At 42.0% G+C, this 21176-nt stretch overlaps 1 protein-coding gene across 1 annotated transcript in view; it reads right to left on the bottom strand.

The window, feature by feature from the left end:
• The window catches only part of EXOSC7 (exosome component 7), a 54446-nt gene that overhangs the window by 31520 nt on the left and 1750 nt on the right, over positions 1 to 21176 (bottom strand). Inside the window, exons 2-4 of the mRNA XM_030203573.1 lie at positions 17451 to 17552; positions 12126 to 12220; positions 4248 to 4413 (exon numbers count right to left, since the gene is read on the bottom strand). Coding sequence (XP_030059433.1) covers positions 4248 to 4413; positions 12126 to 12220; positions 17451 to 17552 — 363 coding nt within the window. The remainder of the gene's footprint in view (positions 1 to 4247; positions 4414 to 12125; positions 12221 to 17450; positions 17553 to 21176) is intronic.

Here is a 21176-nt window from a genome sequence, read left to right as displayed (position 1 = left end):
GAAGAAACTAGAAAGGCGAACTGACCATTCAGCAAAGGCATTACTAGGTACTTAAAAGAATCGGGGCTAAGGCCCATGAAGTCCCCACCCAAAATTTTGATTACTAACCAATATTCGTAACCCCACCCTCACAAATACTGATACTGTAACTAGCCACCATAATTTAAACTTTAAATGAATATTTTAATTTTTGTGTCACCTCAGCCCCTTCTCCCACTCTCATCCTCAGAATATTAGCATCAGACCCTTCGTCCAGCATCTGCCTTGTCTCCCTATACCCACTCACCCCCCCCCCCCCCCAATACCCCCATAGCCTCCCACTCTCTTCCTTCTCATTCTTTTCCCTTGCCTCCGCCTACTGATTAGTGCAGTAGGCTGAGAACCTGGGGAACTGGGTTTGATTCCCACCGCAGCTCCTTGTGATTCTGGGCAAGTCACTTAACCCTCCATTGCCCCAGGAACAAAAACTTAGTTTATGAGGCAGTATATCAAATCCCATACCACTGACCATTCTCTCTTCACCCTGCTTTCCTGCTTTAGCATCTCTCTATTCTTGATCTTCTCCCCATGGTCCAACATCTCTCTGTCCTCGATCTCCTCCCCCCCCCCCCCCCCATGGTCTAATATTTCTCTCTGTTCTTGACTACCCCCCCCCCCCCCGTGGTCTAGCATATCTCTGTTCTCAATCTCCTCTCTCTCCCCCATGATACAGCATATCTCTATTCTCTTCCCACTCCCCCACCTACCCCACTCAACTTTATGGACCATCATCTCCTTGCCCTCTTCTCTACCCTATCCCGTGCTCCAGCATCAATCTCCTAACATGGTCCCGCATCACCCTTCTCCCCCTCCCTCTCTCTGGTCCAGTATTTCCCCTTCAACCTCCCCCTGTTGCAGCCCCTCCACCTTTCCAGCAGGAGTGGCAGAAGCAGCAATAGCAGCAAGTACATGAGCGCCAAAGCCTTCGTGCTCCCATGCTCTCAAAGGCCCTGCCAGGTTCTGCCCAACAGGAAGTAACATTAGAGGGGATGGGACACAGTAAAACCTTTGAGAGCATTGGAGTATGAGGGCTTCAAAGAGCTCATTTACTTCCTATAATTCCCAGTCAGGTGGAGGAGTGGCCTAGTGGTTAGGGTGGTGGACTTTGGTCCTGGGGAACTGAGGAACTGAGTTCGATTCCCACTTCAGGCACAGGCAGCTCCTTGTGACTCTGGGCAAGTCACTTAACCCTCCATTGCCCCATGTAAGCCGCATTGAGCCTGCCATGAGTGGGAAAGCGCGGGGTACAAATGTAACAAAAACAAAAAAAAAGCTGCAGTGGGAGGAAGGGGGGGGGGGGGGGGGCAGAGTTTACATTTTATATCAGGCCACCCTTTTCAGGTCAGAGCTTCCCCAACCCTCACCACTGAGGGGTAGAGATAGTTCAGGAGGATCTGTTGGGCTGAACCTCCTCTCTCATTCCTTCTGCTTAAGAGATGTCAGAAAATTATTGTGCATACTGCTGATTGTCAATACTGTATTTGATATGTCGTTTTTAATGTTCTTTTCAACTTTTTCTTTTTTGTGCACTGACTTGGGTGTTAAGACTGGGAAGGCAATCCAGAAATGTAGGAATACAATTCAAGCTGCTTTGTTTTCCATTTAAAATTCTTTATGGTCTTAGTCCAAATTATTTTGCATCTTTAACTACTACTACTACTACTACTATTTAGCATTTCTATAGCGCTACAAGGCATACGCAGCGCTGCACAAACATAGAAGAAAGACAGTCCCTGCTCAAAGAGCTTACAACTACTTCTTCAATCGAGATCTCGTTCCACTTATTTGCTCATTTTAATAAGATTCAGTTTCTTCCCGCTTCAGTTTTTAAGAAACTGTCTAATTGCAAACAAATGTTGGTATCTGTTGCTCCTGAATTGTGGAACTCTCTTCCTTTGCAACTTAGGTTGGAAAGTGGGTATTGGAGTTTTAGAAAAATGTTAAGACATGGATGCTTTCTAATTATTTTTCTTAATTTTATCTGCTCTGTTTATTTTGTAACTGTATTTTATATTTTAAACAGCTTTGAGCTTTTGGTGGAGGTGGTCTCTGAAAACTGGATTATTATTTTTTTTAAGGAAATACTGAATCTTAGAAAGCAGTCTCAAATTGGGTGGGACAGGTTAGGGGCTTCAAGAAATATCTTGCTCTACTAATAAATTTGACCTCTTAAAAAAGTGCACAGCAACACACAGCATGAGGTTAAAACAGGGGCATCCAACATGTGACCTGCCTGACCTCAGGATGCCACCCACTTAAGTTTTAGCAAAATGAAATTTACAACTAATTAACTAGCATACATGATTCTGAAGCACTGAAGAGCTGTTTGAAGTCACTATTTCAGAAGAGATTCACAGATATGTATAAATCATACTATAATTGGCTAAAATATTCATGTGACCCACAAACATATGGACTTCTGATCATGCAGCCCACTGCTGCTCAGTTTGAATGCCCCAAGATTAAAGTATTAAATAACTGTGCTAACAATACATGCTAGCAATAGCAACAGCTATGTTAACAATCATAGGAGCAGGGCTGGCTCAACCTATAGACCAGATGAGGAAGTAGTGATAAAGGGCACAAAAATCACTGCTCTCTCTAGGCCCCCCCTCCCCCGTGGTCTCTTCCTCCCCTCCACCCATGCTGCAGGATCCACTCTCTGTCTCAAACCCTCCTCTCCATGTACCTTCAAACCCCAAGAGGTTTGATGGCAGCAGCAGTGATTCATGCATGCTGCCTGTGGCTGGCCAGGAGTCTTCCCCATGTGCACCCTGCTCCCTCCGACACAACTTCCTGTTTCCAGTGAGACAGCAAGCAGTAGAGGGAAGGCTCTGGGCCAGCTGCAGGCAGAATGTGTGAATCGCTACCACTGCTACTGACTGCTAAAAATACACTGGGGGGGGGGGGGGGGGGTTGAGAGAAAGGAAGAGATGCTGAACCATGGGGAGCCTAGAAGGAAGTGTGTTTTTGGTACCCTTAATCATTGGGTGTGGGAGAGATATTGGATTGTGGGAAGGAGGAGGAGGAGGAGTGTAGGGAGGGATGCTGAATGGGGGAGGGGCACCGATGCATAGGTTGGTTCAGGGTGACAAAGTCCCTTGAGCTGGCCCTGCACAGGAGGGTGTATGATGCCAATTATTTTGGCTTCACTATTTCCTTCACTTCAAAGCTATTTGTGTGTGGCATTTGATTACTGAGCCAGTAAGGATTAACTCTTCGAACAGAGCTGAAAGTTTGCAGAAGGCTGGTTAGACTCTGTACATTTTGTGGAAAACACTGATGTTCAATGTTGCCTAGGGGCTCTGTGAAGGGTAGATCTGCTCCAATGCCAGCACTGTACTGGTGGGGATGAGGGGGCAGGTCAGTGGATACTACAGAAAATATTAAGAATTAGGTTAAAAATGTTAAAAACTGATATGTTTGCCTCTGTTTTGTAATTCAGAATTGATAAATAAAATGTTTAAAAAAAAAAATCTTACTTCTTTAAAACTACCTTGACAGCCTTCCTCACTCAACTAATTACATCCCTAAAAAGATTAAGAACATCTGACTATATATCTGAACCGACTTTAAACTTGGTGCCTCAGCTCCTACCCCTGTGCACTGTTACAGATCTGCCAACAATCTTTCCAAAGTCTGAGGTTCAAATAATCCACAGCAAGACCTCTTGTGTCATCATCAGTCTTGTTCTTGACCCTCTTCCTCTTCGGAAGGCACCAGTATATGTTTATAGGGAATGCTCCTGAAATTATTTTGGCCTTAAATAGATATTTTTTCCAACATCTCTTCAGCCAACATTTCAGAAGATTTAGGGAAATTTAAAGCCATATAATAGCTTTTTTGGTTTTATATGTACATATAATTTTCAGGACATTTCAGAGGGTACATGATAATTCTGGCACAGGTAACTTTTCTGGATCTGCTTATTTCATGAATATGTACATACAGTTATACCACCAAATAAATTTTTGGCTTTGTATCTGAAGCACAGCAAATTTTCAGAAGAAATCAGGAAGGCCAAGAGGAGCTGTACATGGGTATATTTTTTCACATTGGTGTAGGGACACACAAGTGTGCATCCATTCAAAAAAAAAAAAAAAAAAAAAAGATTTCACAAGTGGAAATTTAAATAATGTTTACAAAACAGAAGCCCCTCTGTTTCCTAGAGAATGATATACAGATGCATTAATTTGCCATTTACTTACCAAAACATCAACATAGAGAATCCAGCAGTGCTCGGCTTGACTGATGCAGAGCGCTTTGAGGTCCAGACTGCTCTCATTATTAAACATTCTGTACAGTGTGTTTGCTATCTCCGTTCCCAGCTCCTCTCCCCCACGGCCCTCAAATTCTGGGGCTGCATTCGCTGAACTATGAAGGGAAAATATGGAAAATCACATAGAATTCTTTTGTGAAAGAAAGAGCACAGCTCTTGCAAGTTAAGGCCACAGAACTTAAGTCACTCATGGAAAATGGTTTCACAGAATCTTCTATCTCCTGAGTTCCTTGCCCTGCCAAGTACCAGGGGCTAGTGTTTTTCCAAATGGGATTCACCTTGTAAAGATCTCAGAAATGATCTAAACCTTGATTTGGGCTAAACTGGCCTAGTCAAAGTGCCTACCAGGTAGGTGTGACAGAGGTATCAGAAAGGCCAGAATCAACTAATTTGGATTCATTGATGCATAATTCATCCTGGAACCCAAGTTTGGTTTGAAAAGGCCCTCTGACCATGAGCTTTAGACTGCCTCCTTATCCCACCGAAATGAATGTATCCCAGAAAAAATGAGGCCCCAATCCAATGAAATTACAAGAGAATGTTACTGTGTGCATGTTCCACTGCCCTCAGAAACAGTGCAAACATTTTAAAAATAGGAATCAGCTTCAACATTTTCCATTTTTACTACTTCATTTAAAAAATCCAATAGTGATGACTAAGAAGCTTATTCGTGTGAGATATATGTGCATGTAATAAGGACAGTATGTGTTAATACAGGTCATATATTTATTGTGGCTATCCTGAGAAAGCATGCTTGGGGATAAAAGCGGGAGAATTAGCCCCTGTGGATCAGCTCCTCCTGTCAGAATAACATTGACAGAGATCACACATTCAGGATTCAACACCATAAAAGAAAACACAAACATCACTAGGCAGAATAATAAATAATCAGTGGACTTAAGATTCAAGATAATTTAAAAACGTATAAAATTCTGACAACATAAAGATGACCTGACCTCTCGTCTGCTGAACCCAGATATGTAAGTTCTCTCCTTTTTCTAAGATTAATGGCAAGGACAAAGCAGACTTTCATAGTTCCTCCTACTTTCACACTAAATCTATTGTGCAGGTCAATTAAAAAAATTCCTACTTTAATGCACTTTCAATTGTATATTTTAGACAGTAGAATGTGAAACAAGTACAAGGGTAAGAAGATTTTTTTTTTTTTAAACAAGGTACTGTACCTTCTGTTACTCTGGCATATCCTGGCTTAGTTACAAGTGCATACTTTCTCAGGATAATCAGCTCTGTGCTTTACTGCCCCAGCATATCACCTCCTCCTCAGTAGCACCAGAGGCCTCTGTGCATACTTGCACACCACATGCCATCTGCAGGATCCTCCACGTTCCATCAGTACTCTATTTTATCTGATGAACTTGCTTCTTAGATTGATAGAGGTTCATGTTTACTTTTTATAGACTGTATTTTATAAACAGAATTTCTGTTACCAATCCATGAATTCTACTGAAAACACTCCACGTGTTTAATAAGCAATGTTTGATAAGACACGTTTGACCCATTTTCCACCTGGATTTTGCTAGGCATAGGTTTACTTGAGGGAAATGGTTTCCTTTCTCATGACAAATTTCCTCGGGGGAGGGGGAAACAAAATGTAAATATTTTCACGGATTGTCTCTGAAAATCCAATTTCAAAATACACAGAAAAACAAAAAATGAGACATAATTTAATTCTGGAAGCTGCTACCATATGGGTCTTCAGTTGCAAAGTAAATTTTAAAAGACGTCAAACCAGAGAAGGGCCAAAAAAACAAAAACCCAATTGCTTGCAAATGCCACCCATCTGAATATTTTGCTCCAGTACTACCTATGGTGGATAATTTTAGATCAATTAGTCAGCTTCCGTTTGTGGGCAAATCAGTTGGACAGGTAGTGACTTAGGGTCTGGTTAATCACTTGGAACTGGAGAACGGATTAGCAGCCAGACAGGCGAGTTTTCATGCAGGTTATGGAACAGAGACTACTTCAGTAGAATTAGTGGTCAGGATGTGTATAAGGTTGGATCAAGGAAAAGAAGGAGGGATCATTGTGCTAGATCTTCAAGCTGCATTCAATATGGTGATTCATAAAATTCTAGTGAAGCGAGTGGAGTCGATAGGTGCAGTGCAGACTCCCTAAAATAGTTTTGACTTTCTTGATGGGAAGGACACAATGAGGAAAGGCTAAAGCGGCTGGGGCTCTTCAGCTTGGAGAAAAGGCGGCTGAGAGGAGATATGATAGAGGTCTATAAAATAATGAGTGGAGTGGAACGGGTAGATGTGAAGCGTCTGTTTACGCTTTCCAAAAATACTAGGACTAGGTGGCATGCGATGAAGCTACAATGTAGTAAATTTAAAACGAATCGGAGAAAAGTTTTCTTCACTCAACGTGTAATTAAACTCTGGAATTCGTTGCCAGAGAATGTGGTAAAGGCAGTTAGCTTAGCAGAGTTTAAAAAAGGTTTGGACAGCTTCCTAAAGAAAAAGTCCATAGACCATTATTAAATGGACTTGGGGAAAATCCACTATTTCTGGGATAAGAAGTTTACAATATTTTGTACTTTTTTGGGATCTTGCCAGTTATTTGTGACCTGGATTGGCCACTGTTGGAAACAGAATGCTGGGCTTGATGGACCTTTGGTCTTTCCCAATATGGCAATACTTATGTACTTATGCAATATGCTGCTCCTCAGAGAGCTAGTTTATTCCCAGTATTATTGAATAGTATGGTCAAACTTTAACAAAGTTAACAGAGATGAAGGGTTTTTTTTTGTATTATATGTACTCATATTTTTGTACATTTTCTGAGGATAAGGAGGAGGTTATAAAGTAGGAGTAGGGTTTAAGAGAGGTGGAATTAGAATTATTTCTAATCTGTCCTTATTCAGGGCAGAGCACAACAAAATGTATAAAAACACAAATAAACATACCACATCAATAATTATACAGATACTACAAGCTAGACAGACAAAGCAGCAATTACCATGATTCCAAAAAAGGAACTATCAAATGGTTTCAATTTCTGAGACCTTATCAGTAACAATCAAGGCAGTCCTCTTCAGGCAGAAATATACGTGAAGGGATGAATCAACTGAATCAGATACAATATTACACTCCCATTGATCATGATCCCACTAAATGGTTGCAGGATCAAATAGTGAAGTGTGTTGACGAGGCAGTGCTGGATGGGATTCTTACCAGGACTGATCAGAAATATTTGTGTCACCCGAGTCCAAAGGTACCATATATATATTTTGTCCCTAAGGTCCATAAGTCCCTTGTGGATCCGCCGGGTCACCCAATAGTCTCGACACGAGAATCGATATTAGAACCCATATCTAAATATATCGACAAGCTGCTCAATCCTGTAGTCAAAAGAGCTAAGTCTTACGTTCGAGACTCCATGCATTTTATCCAAATATTGGAACAGCTGGAACCTTGTTGTGGTGAAGATTTCTATATGGTGGGGTTGGACGTTGTTGCCTTATACACCAATATTCCGCAGGCATAAGCCATAAAGTTAGCATGTGATCATTTGATTGACCTACAAGTGCCTCTGCCTAAAATTGAAGTGTTGAAAACACTATTAACTTTGGTGATTGGTCACAATTATTTTCAATTTAGTGATCAGTTCTATGTACAGACCCGGGGAGTTGCAATGGGTGCTACTGTCGCACCTTCCCTGGCCTGTTTATATATGACCCAATATGAAAATGTTCATGTATATACTTCGAGCTGGTACCGCCACGTTGTTATGTGGAAAAGGTACATTGACGATGTTATTTTGTTTTGGCGAGGCCCCCTTAGTGCTCTTAATGCCTTTATAGAATCCCTCAATGATGTTGATGTTAATATTAAATTCACTTCTAGAGTGGATATTCATGAGCTTGATTTCTTGGATATTAAGATAATTAGAACATCAGATGGCGGGTTTGACACTACTATTTATCGTAAGTCGACAGACAGGAACACCCTTCTCCATTATCAGAGCTTTCACCATAAGGCTCTGAAGAGGGGTGTCCCTGTAGGCCAATTTCTAAGGTTACGTTGCTTATGTTCTTCAGTTATTGAATTCAAGGCTCGGGAGATGAGGGATAGATTTGTAGAGCGTGGATATCCGAAGCAGATTATACGGAGCGCATATAAGAGGGCGTTATATGCCTATCGTCCTTGGTTGTTCCATTCAGGTCAGGTCTCCTCTAGTAACACAGTGGCATGCGTTATTCCCTTCTCACTTAGAGCAGTGGGCATCTCTTCAATCATCCATAGATACTGGCACGTTCTGTCTGTTCATTCAGAGTTCAGGGAACGACCGAAGGTGGCGTATGCTCGGCAGGCCAACATAGGGGAGCTGCTCAAACGTCCTAAACAACATAATAGTATGGGTAGACATTCCCCATGCGGTAAATGTGCGTATTGCCGCTATTCTGTGGACACTAGCGCGATTGACATCCCACATAGTGACAGACAATTCTCTTTAAGACAGAACACTACATGCATTAGTGAGTGTGTTGTTTATTGTATTTGGTGCCCATGTGCACTATATTACATAGGCCACACAAAGAGACAGTTAAAGAATCGGCTGGCAGAGCATGTTAGCAATTTACGATTAGGTAAAAGGGAGAATCCGCTGGTGTCCCATTGGCAGCGATACAACCACACTATTGATCAGCTCCAATGTGTTGTGTTGTCCCAGATTTTACCTACCAACAGAAGTGGGGACATCAGTGCTCGTTTACTTCTACTTGAGCAGCGATACATTTACACATGGGGCACAGTAACACCGCACGGCCTCAATTTGGAGGTTGAGTGGGTGTGACGTAACTATTGGTGCGTGCTTTTACGCAAAGGGCCCCTGGGTATTTAACTCATGCGAACATGGGGCTGACGTACAACAGTTTCCGGTGGTGCGATTCTTGGGCGGAAGCCTGGCCGATCACCACGTAGGCATGCAGCCTGATATAGAATTATTAGTAAGTACACTTTAAAATGTTGATTTATAAAATTAGTTTAAATTTAACATGAGTATGTAGTGGGTGATATGTAATCATATTGTTACAGCTTTGGTTCCTCCTGAGGAAGGAGACGAAATGCCGATCAGCATCGGGGAACCGGCGATTTGAAGTTTCCAAGCACGGATGCATGTCCCCAGCCAACCCAATTTTGGGGTTTGGATATTCTCAGTGACATTTGTCATCGATTGGGAACACTATTGTGGCCTGAAGAATATCCTTATAGTACGCGTATATGGTGCAACATTGTATTAAGTTTGTTCTAGTTAAATACAGGACAATTGACATAGAACATACGCAGGTTCCAGTTTATAGAACCAGCGTCAATGGTGAACTTTTTGATCAAACTGACAAGTTCTAAATTGTCATATTTATATTGTATTTATTGATAATGAGCTGTAACATCTTGTGAGAGTTGTATATAGCTGTGCACTATTATTACGAATATTGATGGATGGCTGGAGCATGCGAATGTCTGAGTGAGGTAAAATTGTATTGTATGTTGTTATGTATGGATGATTGACATTTATTGTCAATAAAAAAAAGGTTTTCCATATGTTCTGGAGTCTTAAGTAGCCATGTGTTAAAACTGACTCTGGTTTTGAAAATAATCCCTATAGCTAAACAGTTGGTTAGAAATATACTGTGCCAAGCATAATAAGTGTTCCCTTAGCTGTCATTTAAACACAGGTGGAGAGTTGGTTGAGTTTATATAAATCAATGAAAACATTATTATGGCTTCATAAGCCTAGGCTCTTGACCATCTGTCCAGTGGTTACCAGTTATGGTTTTAACCCCTCTGAAGAGCTGAAGGTGCTGGGTGTTATTTTAGATGTTTCTTTAACGATGGAGAAACAGGTTGCTGCTGTAGTCAAAAAATGTTGGTACCATTTGTAGAATATCTGCGTTACTTCAATCAAATGGAGTTGGTCATTTTAATTATTGTAATTCCTATGCAGAACTGTCTATGTATCAATTGAATAAACTGCAATCGATTCAAAATATGGCTGCTAGGGTATACATTTATGGGAATATATTATTCTTGTGTTGCGAGACCTTCACTGGTTGCCTATGGAGCAGAAACCAGATTCTAAAATTTGTGTGTTGGTTTTCAAAAGTCTTCATGGATTGGTCTTTGGAGCCTTAATAGTTTCTATTCAATAGTATAAGCGGGTTAGGGCCCCCACAGCCATCCGAAAAGAACATGTTGCAATCTCCAGCGAATGTAATATTAAGCAATACATGGAGACATGCTTTTTCACATGAGGGTTTGGTTTTATGGAATAAATTCCTTAAGGAGTTGCCCGATATCTTAAAATTTCGTAAATAGTGTTAAGGCAAAGCTTAAGAGGAGGTGAAGGGAGGCACTAATATGGCTGTATGTGCACATTTTTTGTGTTTGTTAATAATGCTTTTATTCAAGTTATGGGGTTGTTTGGGGTTAATGACTACTGCTCTACCTTTGTCATTTTTTAATTTATTGCAAACTGTTCTATAACATTTCTGAAGACATATTATATATAAAATAAATAAATGGAATGAACATTCACATACTTACAACAACCTAGATAAACACTAGGCATGATAATATTCCAAAGGGTTCAGAGCTGCCAAGTTCACTAGTTCTTTTAGACCAGTCCTGGATTTATGGATATTTTTGCCCCTCAGTTTGAAGTAGCCCTCTTCCTCTTGTTACTTCCTTTTCTCTCTTCCCTCCCTTCTGTTGTTGTAATATCAATTAATGTTGTCAGGTGTGCGAGGTTTCTCTTGTTCTTTCCCTATCGACCATTGTAGTTCCTTTCTTTACTTTGACTACTGTTTTATGAGTATTGTACACCACTTTGAACTGCTCGTTGGCTAAAGCACTATAGCAAGTATTAATAAAATAAACTGCACCAGGCAGCTCCCAGGGCTGAAATTTAGAAATATACATAAGGAGGTGTAGTAGTACAACAAAAATTCTGACTTGCACACGCAGACAATGAAAGGTCTCAACCTGACTAAACAATGACCCCCCCCCCCCAATTTTAGCAGCGTAACTTAAGCATTCAGGTAATGCCAGGAAGGGAAGAGGGTTGTTAGGTTGTTATTTTGTTGCATCAAACATTACTGGCTTTCACCTATTTTCTGAAACACATGTAGTAATAAGTTTAGCAGAGCTCCTCTGGAGGAAGATCCAAAAGGCAGTTACTACTCTTAAGGTTTGTTTGTATGTATCTGATCTTTTGGATTTCTTTTGTTAATGGTATTTTACCATGGAGATACTCATTGAGGACTTTAATGGTCTGGCTGGGTGTAGAAAGACACACTGTTACAGAAGAAGAGGCGCAAGGGCTAAGTGTGCAGCCTGCTGACAGGAATCCAAACTCTGCAGGCAGAAGAGGAAAGGAGCCAACACGGTGGCAGAACAAGTTAACAAGGGGAGGGGAGCAAAAGGAGCTAGGGATGTTGATAAACTGAGTGCACAGGAGAGCAAACCTGTACACCTACGGTCACAAAAAACATACACTGTCTGACACACACAACTCCCAAGAGATCTCCATTGATACACAACTGTACTCTGCACACAGACACAAATATACACACCATGCCATATCACCTCTCACATACCAGCAATCGCCACACACACCCTATAAAACCCCTTCCCATCCATCCGGCCTCTACCATCTTATTAAGAAACACTTTACTAACTTTTCTCACCAGGTCCCCCATGTAGACATGCATGAATGGAAGGGAACGTGTCATTGTGTCACACAAGTGTGCGGTTTTCAACTCATTTTCTTCTGTCACTATACTAACCAGTCTACAAAGAACTCCACGCAGCCTTCATGTGGTCTTTCCAATTTCGGTGTGCCCATCTCAGCTTTGATTCCCACCAGAATGTCTGTGTGGCCCTGCACAGAAAGCAGAAAACTGAACAGTAAGGGCACAGGACTCGTACTCAAAGGAGGGAGCTGTGCATAATCTAGGAAAATGGACTGCAATAGTACAATGCTGTTTGATATATTTGGAGGACCAAGGCACAGCATCAGAAAAAGTACAGGTTTACAATGTCCCTGAACCAAAGAGTCTGTAACCATAAGCAAAGAAGTTAATGCAACTTGCACAAGGTTGTACTGTGTGCTGGCTAGGAGGAAGAATTATTGTGGTTTCCAGCTACCCAATTCTGAACTATGAACAATACACCAAGGTGGAAAAGAACGACGGTGTTCCACGATAATCCCAGGAGCAGATAAAGGAGTGGGAACAGAACCAGGCTCTTCAGAAAACAGAACGTAGACGGCCAATATTTGGAGTACACTTTATTAAAAGGAGTTTAGATACTTTGTCTTGAAAAGTTAATGGACAAAGCTTACAGGCTAGAATCTCTTGTAAGTAACGTATTGGTTTTGAGAAAGACCTTTGTTGTATTATAGAAGATATGGCTGCTGTGTGCCGCTAGTTCGCTGTGAAAAAAACAAGAGATTCTATCCTGTATGCTCTGTCCATTAATTTTTCAAGACAAAGTATCCAGACTCCTGACAAAGGCACTCCCAGTGCTGAAACAGGGTACCTTGTTGACTCTTCTTTTAATAAAGTGTACTTTGGTGGAGATGAAAACGGTAATGGAATTCAAACGTGTGTGGGATAAACACAAAGGAATCCTGTTTAGAAGGAATGGTTCCGCATAATCTTAGCGGAGATTGGGTGGCAACGCTGGTAATAGGGAAACAAAATGGGAGCTAGGCAGACTTCTACGGTCTATGACCTGATCGTGACTGAATAGATAGGGATTGGCTGGAGTGTAAATTTTAAGGGGCTTCGACGTTCGCTTCAGAACTTAGTACAAGAACAGTGCTGGGTAGACTTCTATGGTCTGTGCCCTGAGAAAGGCAAGGACAAATCAAACTCGGGTATACATTTAAAGTATCATATACCATGTAAATGAGTTTATCTTGTTGGGCAGACTGTACAGGTGTCGTCATTTACTATGTTACTATGTTCAAATATTGGATGTCTCCGGTCTGTTTTTTGAAGAGCCTGGTTCTGTTCAAACTCCTTTATCTGCTCCTATGAACAATACAGCCAGTTCAGTATTCTATGAAGATGCCAGTTTCTCAAAATACTACCTCTCGTCCTCATAACCTGTTGCTCATATTTCTAAAGTTTCTCCACTTTTTTGTTCAATACTTTTAAATATTCCTACTCATTAAGCATGAGCTTTATAACAGTACGTTATAATCTGTTTTCAGTAGCATAATTTATAATTTGAAAGGGGTCAGGGATGGAAAAATCCCAGGCACCTGGCTGACCCAGTATTTAAACCACAATATCCACCACCAAGAAGTGGGAGCAGCAACCTGGGCTGTAAAGTGAAGTGGCAGCAGGATCCAGGAAGAGCTGCAGTGAAGTGAAGTAGTAACAGCAGTAGCAGTGGCTCGGGGTGGAAAGAGACATGACACAAGCAAGACCCAGGAGCAAATGTTGAGCTGCCAAAGAGAGAAGGAACTGGGTGAGAGGCTAGAACAGATGCAGTGAATAAAGAATAACACGTTGGTTATACAAGCAGCTCTGCACTAAAGGGTACTCAAAACAACATATGCGCACTCAAGAAAGAAGTAGGAAATAGGTAATATTTTTTGTGGTGTTTTTGTTTGGGAGTAGGAAAATGGACTGTAGTAATATAGCAAGATTTCTTGCTTTCTTAGAATTGTGCTTGGAAACCTTGTACTGAAGGAAGGGAACAGAAAGGAAGAGCGATGGAGAGATGCTGATCCAAAAGGTAGGGTGTGGACATGGGAAGGAAGGTTCCTGGATAGGCAAGAATAAGGACACAGAGAAAGGAGATGCTCAGCATAGAAGGAGGATAGGGGAAGGGGAGATGCTGGACAGGGCAGATAGGTACACAGAAGGAAGGTGAAAGATGGACAAGAAGAAATGCCAAATGGACTAAGGGACCTTGGCAAGACAAGATAGAGGAAAGCAAAAATCAGAAACTGGGACCAACAATGACCAAAGATAGAAAAAGGAATGCTATTTTCTATTTATTGATTAGAATATGTTAATTTTTGGAATGTACATCTGCCAGAACTGGTTTTACACATGGCTGGGGCCCGTGAGAAAAACCCTCACTCATTGGCCTTCAATCTCCAGCATAGCGATGGAGAATCTCCAGCTTTGGGATTGGCCACCCTTGACATCTTTGTAATTCTGTTGCACTAGATAATTTAGGAGAAATCAGCGGTTGGGACGTTGACAGTTGGACAAGTTAAAGTAAAATGAGTAGAAGTAAACTGATGTTTTACTCGTTCCAAAAGTACAAAGACTAGGGTACACTCAAGGAAGTTACACGGAAATACTTTTAAAACAAATAGGAAGAAATATTTTTTCAATCAACAAACAGTTAAGCTCTGGCACTCTTTGCCGGAGGATGTGGTAACAGCAGTTAGTGCATCTGGGTTTTAAAAAGGTTTGGATAAGTTCCTGGAGGAAAAGTCCATAGTTTGCTATTGAGAGACATGAGGAAGCAACTGCTTGCCCCAGGATTAGTAGTATGGAATGTTGCTTCTAATTGGGTTTCTGCCAGGTATTTGTGACCTGGCTTGGCCACTGTTTGAAAACAGGATACTGAGCTAGATGGACCATTGGTCTAACCCAGTATGGCTACTCTTATGTTATGTTCTTACGTGAGCTAGGTAAACTACAGAGAAGTGGTACTCAATCCAGTTCTCAGTGCACACCCAGTTCTAGCTACGGCCACCGCCTTGTCACACTGTTTCATCGCCTTCAGATCCTCAGATACTATCACCCCAAGATCCCTCTCCCCATCCGTACCTAGCAGACTCTCACCGCCTAACACATACGCCTCCTGAAGGTCCTTTAAGGCCACCCCACCTTCCAAAGGCAAGGTCGTCTTCTTGGTGACCGCTGTCACCAAAGAATCCACCTTAGAAAAGCCCAACTTCTTTCTCCCTTTCCTCCGGAACCAAAGGGTAGAGACGGGCCATGGCTCTCCCCACTCGCAGACCCACCTCGGGGGTATTCCACTCTCCAGAGATTAAATCCTGAATATCTGGATGCATCAGAAATGCCTTAGAGGGACCCCTAAGCACCCGCATGGGACCAGACTGCTGGGAACCTGAAGAATACCCTCCCCCAGGTTCAGATATGGAGAGAGCCCATAAGGACTCCGAAATCAACGCACCCAATTCATCTTTTTGAAAAAGACAGAGCACCCGATGGTCATCCCCGTCTCTTGAGGGGAGCTCCCCCTCCTCTAACTCAGACGAAGGGCCCCCCGAAGAAGCGGATTCCGCGCCTGACCCCGGAGAAACGGGTGAACAACCCTCCAAAGGGTCGTCCAACAGGATAGGCCGAAGTCTCTTGGGATGAGGAGGGGCTGAGTCTGACTCCGCACCCCCTGGGACCCCCGGAGTAGGCAAAGCAGCGCCCTCCCCCCCCTGCTTCAATAAAAATGCCTGCTGCATTAACAAGACAAATTCAGGGGAAAAGGCATACCCTGATCAGGTAAGCCCCCTGCTTTGACTGCCCCTTTCTCTGCCACCGGCAGAGCACGTTCCCTGACAGTGGAGGGCAAAAGGGCCGAAGTTCTCACCTTCGCCAGACAGGAGTCATCAAGAGATCCCCCTGGGGACCCAGAGCGCTGATCCAGGCCCGTTATCCCCAAAGAAATGCCACCAGGATCTCCTCCTCCACTCGGGGACACCGGTCTGCACACCGTGCAGCGGCTCAAGGAGGAGCATCTAACCCCACAGGAGGAGCAGCGCTTCACCACCTCAGCGAGGACCGACATGCCGCCGCGCCAAAAAACACTCGGTCAGAGGCCCGACTCACAAGAGTGCACTGCAAGCCCACTAACTTGCTCCCTCTTATTTTTTATTTATACTTTTGACGCTAGTGTTTAATAGAAAAAAAGGTGCGCCACGGGAACCGCGCGACCGTTACCACGGCCCGCTAACAGATCCCCAACTCACCACCTGGATCCTGAAACAGGGTGTGCACCCCCTTGAACTCTCCAACCTCCTCACCTCCCCAGCCAGAACCGACACCACCAGACTGGAGCCGTTCTGATACGGCCAGAAGAAATGTGGCTTTCTCTCCTTTTTTTTTTTTTGTTGGTTGCTGCACAGACACTGCCACAAGAGGCTCAGGAGGAAAATAAAGGGAAGAAAAGCCTCCAGGCGGGAGCAAGACAGGGACCCAGCACCACCAGGTATGTCTAAATTTCCTCAGGTGTGACTCAACTGGGAACCAGTCACCAACCCGACCAGGAGAAGTCAACTGGAACACAGAGAGAAACGAAGTATGTCCATCTACCTGCTGGAGATAGAAGATACTGAGGAACTGGGCGGAACTGATTTTCTATCTCCACCTGCTGGTCGATGGACATAACTACCACTTGTCCTGGAATAGTGGGATAGAACGTAATGGAAATATTTTTTATTATTTTGACTTATGAAAACCACTTATCCCTAAAACATGCTCAAAACAGAATAGTCCATTGTACAAAAGAGATGAGATGAAGATGTGATTCCATGTGCCCCAGTAAAAGAAGAGTTTAATTTTACTTCCAATCTTTATAACACCAGGCTTCCCAAGGCAGATTACAACAACAGTTAAGATGAACCCATCAGAAATTTGGCCATATATTACTGTATTTATAGAACAGTGTAGAACAAGGAGCACAAAATATAGCCTTTATTAGTGCTGTTTCCACCAGCTACAATCATTTTTTAAGCAGTTTTAGTGATATTCAATTTTATGTCTACATATGGGAAGCTTTCAAATAAATTAAAAAAATAAACTTTTGTTCTTTACCTTCTAAGGAAAAAGGGTGCAGGATAGAAGGGGGGAGGGAGAAGAGAGAAAGCAGAAGCTCGACCCGGAGGGGGGGGGTGGGGGGGGATGCCAACTGATAGTTTGCAGGAGGGTGCCAGACACCCAAGCACTGGCCCTGGTGGGATGCAGTAGCCCAGTGGTTACAGTAATGGGCTGGGTTCAAATCCTGTTTTCCCACTGACATTTCTTCACCTTGGTCAAGCCACTCTTTAGCTGCCTCAGGTTTTAAGCTCTCACACATATGATTATAGCACAGTACGCCACTCCCTGTATTTTCGTACTCACTAGCTTCACTCTCGCAGAGCCGCTTGTGTTCGACACCACATCTGTTTCCACTTCAATGCATCTGTAATCTTCACAACTTCGGCCATCTTGCCGGAGGTCTTCCTAAACATTACAAACACAGCATGACACAGGCTACATCCCCAGAAATCAAGAGAAAGACCACCTACAAATGCCAATATGACATATAAAAAGAGCAGCAGATAACCACAAAACTGGATAAGAATTAAAATGCCTTTATTTCAAAATTAAGCAGTGGTACAATTCACACAAGTCCAGTACAACTTTTAACAGTTTCACTGGCCCAACATTTTTTGGCCATAGATGGCTGCATTAGGGGCAAAAAAACATGGTAGGCTCATCTAAACCAGAGACAGAGATAAACTTCTGTAAAACATACTTATAAAAACAAAAAACATTTGCTCATGAAAAAATAAATAAATAAATAAATAAAAAAACATCCATTTAAACTAAAAATTCACAGGAAAAGAAAAAAAACAAAAGGATAAAGGGAATACAAAAACAGTACCCAGAGATATATCTCTAAAACATTTACTTTAAAGGATACCTAGGACAAATATACAGGTAGACAAAGCAAATTTTAAACTTTACGGCAGGACACAAAAACATACAAGTTGGGCAAGCATGTTCTTTCCAACTCCTTTGCATGTAAGTGTGTGTGTGTGTGTGTGTTGGGGGAGAGGGGACATCTACATGCTTGTGTGTGTCTGCATGTTAGGTGTGTGCCTGTTTTCAGGAGAGATGAGAAAAGAAGGCAGTTCGAAAGGTGCAATTCCTTAATAACAAGGCCAGAGTGACAATGAAGTAAATCAATGTACAGTATATATTGGGATTTTTGGGCACAAAAAAAAAGGCCCAAAAATGGGGATCTCTGTTTATATTAGAGTCTCCCCACTGTTACCGGCATTGTTCTTTCCCTGCCCCCCCCCTTCCACCCGGTGGTTACCAGCTTTAACATGCAGCTCCTTCCTCCTTTGGTTGGGGGTGTGTGGAGGAAGAAATGTGCATCGTTGGGGATGGTGGTGGTGGGGGGTTACTGTACACTTGAATGTAACGCCACCCGCTTATATTCAACTTAAGTTTTCTCCTCATAAAAGGGGGAAATATCTCTGTTTATATTCAAATGTATACATAGAAACATGACGGCAGATAAAAAGTCAAATGGCCCATTCAGTCTGCCCATCCTCCACAACCGCTAACTCTTCCTTTTCCTATGGGATCCCATGTGCCTGTCCCATGCTTTCTTAAATTCCGACACAGTCCTTGTCTCGATGACCTCCACCGGGAGGCCATTCCATGCTTCCATCACCCTTTCCATTAACAAATACTTTCTTAGATTTCTCCTAAGCCTATTTCCTCTTAGATTAAAATTGTGCTCTACAACACTGATATGTTTTTGTTTTGCAATGCCACCATTAAGTAGCCATTTACTCAGGTCAAAGTATGTTATATTTAGGACGCTTGATGCGCTAATTTTTCTTCATTTCTAGGAAACTGAGTCTTAAAAGTCGCTTAAAAGTATTGATATAATTATTTATTCATTTGTATTTTATTCGCTGATTGTCCAATCGTTTGTGCGCTGTTATGGTGGATTGGAAACGCTTGTGAAACGTCAGTTGAACAGAAAAATGCTTTCATAAGCTTTATGCATCCTCATGGTCCCGCTACTTCATTTTATTGGCCGGTAAGACGCGATACTTGCTGGATCCCAGAACAACTTATCATTGCTGTTATTCCAGCTCCATCAGTGACATCATCTGGTCGGCAATATAGTTTCCCTGAAACCGTTCTCTTGCACATCAATGATGCTTTCAGAATGACGAAGTTAACTGAAGAAGGCAGGCTTGGGAACCTGCAGTGAATTAACTGAAGAAGGCAGGCTTGGGAACCTGCAGTAAAGAAACCCACAATCAGGCTTGGGATCCTACAGTAAAGATACCCACCCGTGGCTGTTACTGCATGGCTATCGGGCGTGGCCCCTATGGCGATGGGGTTGCTGGTTTCAATGTGATAACCAGTAATGGCTCAGCCATCATGGACCAACGCAATACATCGCACACACAAAATATAACATACTTTGACCTGAGTAAATGGCTACTTAATGGTGGCACTGCAAAACAAAAACATAGTGTTGTAGAGTACAATTTTCTCTTTCAGATAATACTGTTCACAAGCTGATTCAGGCAGACTCTTTTTTAATAATTGGCTTTGAACTTTGGTACATTTTACCATTTGCACTGACAGTGCCAACTTTGAAGAGATTCTGCAGGGCGGTTATAGATGCTGGTTAGTTGCAAATCTGGCAGTATTATGTCCAGAACAAGCATAATGCTTGTTCAAAATTTCAAGTCCGTATCTTTGTTTGCATGGAAGTTGTTGTGGTCTGAATATTGGTCCAAATATGTTTTCCAATGAGTCGCGACCAATTTTGATGCACACTTTTGAGTCAACTTGTTTGACTGGATTTTGCATCCATAATGTTAAAATGTATTTCATCGGAATTAGCATCAAAAACTGTACAGGATTTGAATTTTTTTAGCCACTTATGTGTTTGGATTTTATTAGACCTCAAAAATGGCATTTTGGTAAATGTCGCGCGCTCATGGACTGACAACCTTTCAGAAAAGGGGGTCTAGATCTGCAACTATTGCAGTTAGAGACCTCAAATTTTGGGAAACTTCGTTTAACACTTGACTCGCACAACAAATAAAATTTGAACAAAATTGGAGACATGATGGTGGGAAGGTTTAGACCACTTGGCATGGAATGACCCAGTGGGATTGATGCAATTGGGCGATAGTTAGATCAGTACTATCTTTTTTGGCATCTTTTGGAATTGGGGTGAGTAATATGTTTCCATGGGTCCCAGGGAAGAATCCATTTCCTAGCATGAAGTCTAAATGCTGCGTTAGATCAGTGACGAAGCAAGTAGTTGCGCTTTTAAGTAAGTAGTTTGGGCATATGTCCAAGTAGCAAAACTTACTGGAAAATCTGTGGATCTCTTGCGTAACAGAATCGACGGTAAGTGCGGAAAAGTGCAAAAATTTTCTGTCTGTCACTATTTATTGCAACCTTACTGTGGTTATATTGTCATTAAGATCTGAGGGCCATTACTTATTGGATGTACCCAATTTTCACCAAATTTGTTTGATGAAAAATTGTTCCCAGGTTTTCTCAGTTACAGGTCTGGTTTTATGGAATCCTTTCCCACTGGTTTATAGTTTGATTGCAAATTTTTTTTTTTTGCATTCTGTAAACAATTTAAAGTCTATATTTTCCTGCAGGAATTCACTATTGTTCTGAACGAGTAGACCATCTGTTAAGTTACAGAATTCTGTTTTAATTTCAGGTATTATTTCTCACAGAGTTAGTTGATGGTTCCCACAGTTTGAGTTAGTTGATGATTTGATTCTATTTGCATTTGCTTTATGTATGTTTACTTTATTGTACTTTGTTTTATATTTAAGATTACGTGTCTTTAGTTGTAACCCGCTATGAACTCTGAGAAATGATGAACTACTTTAAATAACAAATAGCTGGAGTTTGGACAAATTTTTAGATGTGAAGTCCATAAGATATAGCAAAGTAGACCTAAGGAACGGAAGAAAATATATCTACGTTTTGGAATGTCTAGTAACTAGCATTGCCATTGTAGAAGACAGGATGTTGGGCAATTCTATAACTGGATGCCACAAATTTAGTATCTAG

This window comes from Microcaecilia unicolor, chromosome 1 (genome assembly GCF_901765095.1).
Source record: "Microcaecilia unicolor chromosome 1, aMicUni1.1, whole genome shotgun sequence".
In the NCBI taxonomy this organism is placed as follows: Eukaryota; Metazoa; Chordata; class Amphibia; order Gymnophiona; family Siphonopidae; genus Microcaecilia; species Microcaecilia unicolor.
The sequence above is the reverse complement of the archived record's forward strand: the minus strand, read 5'-3'. Positions and strand labels throughout refer to the sequence as shown.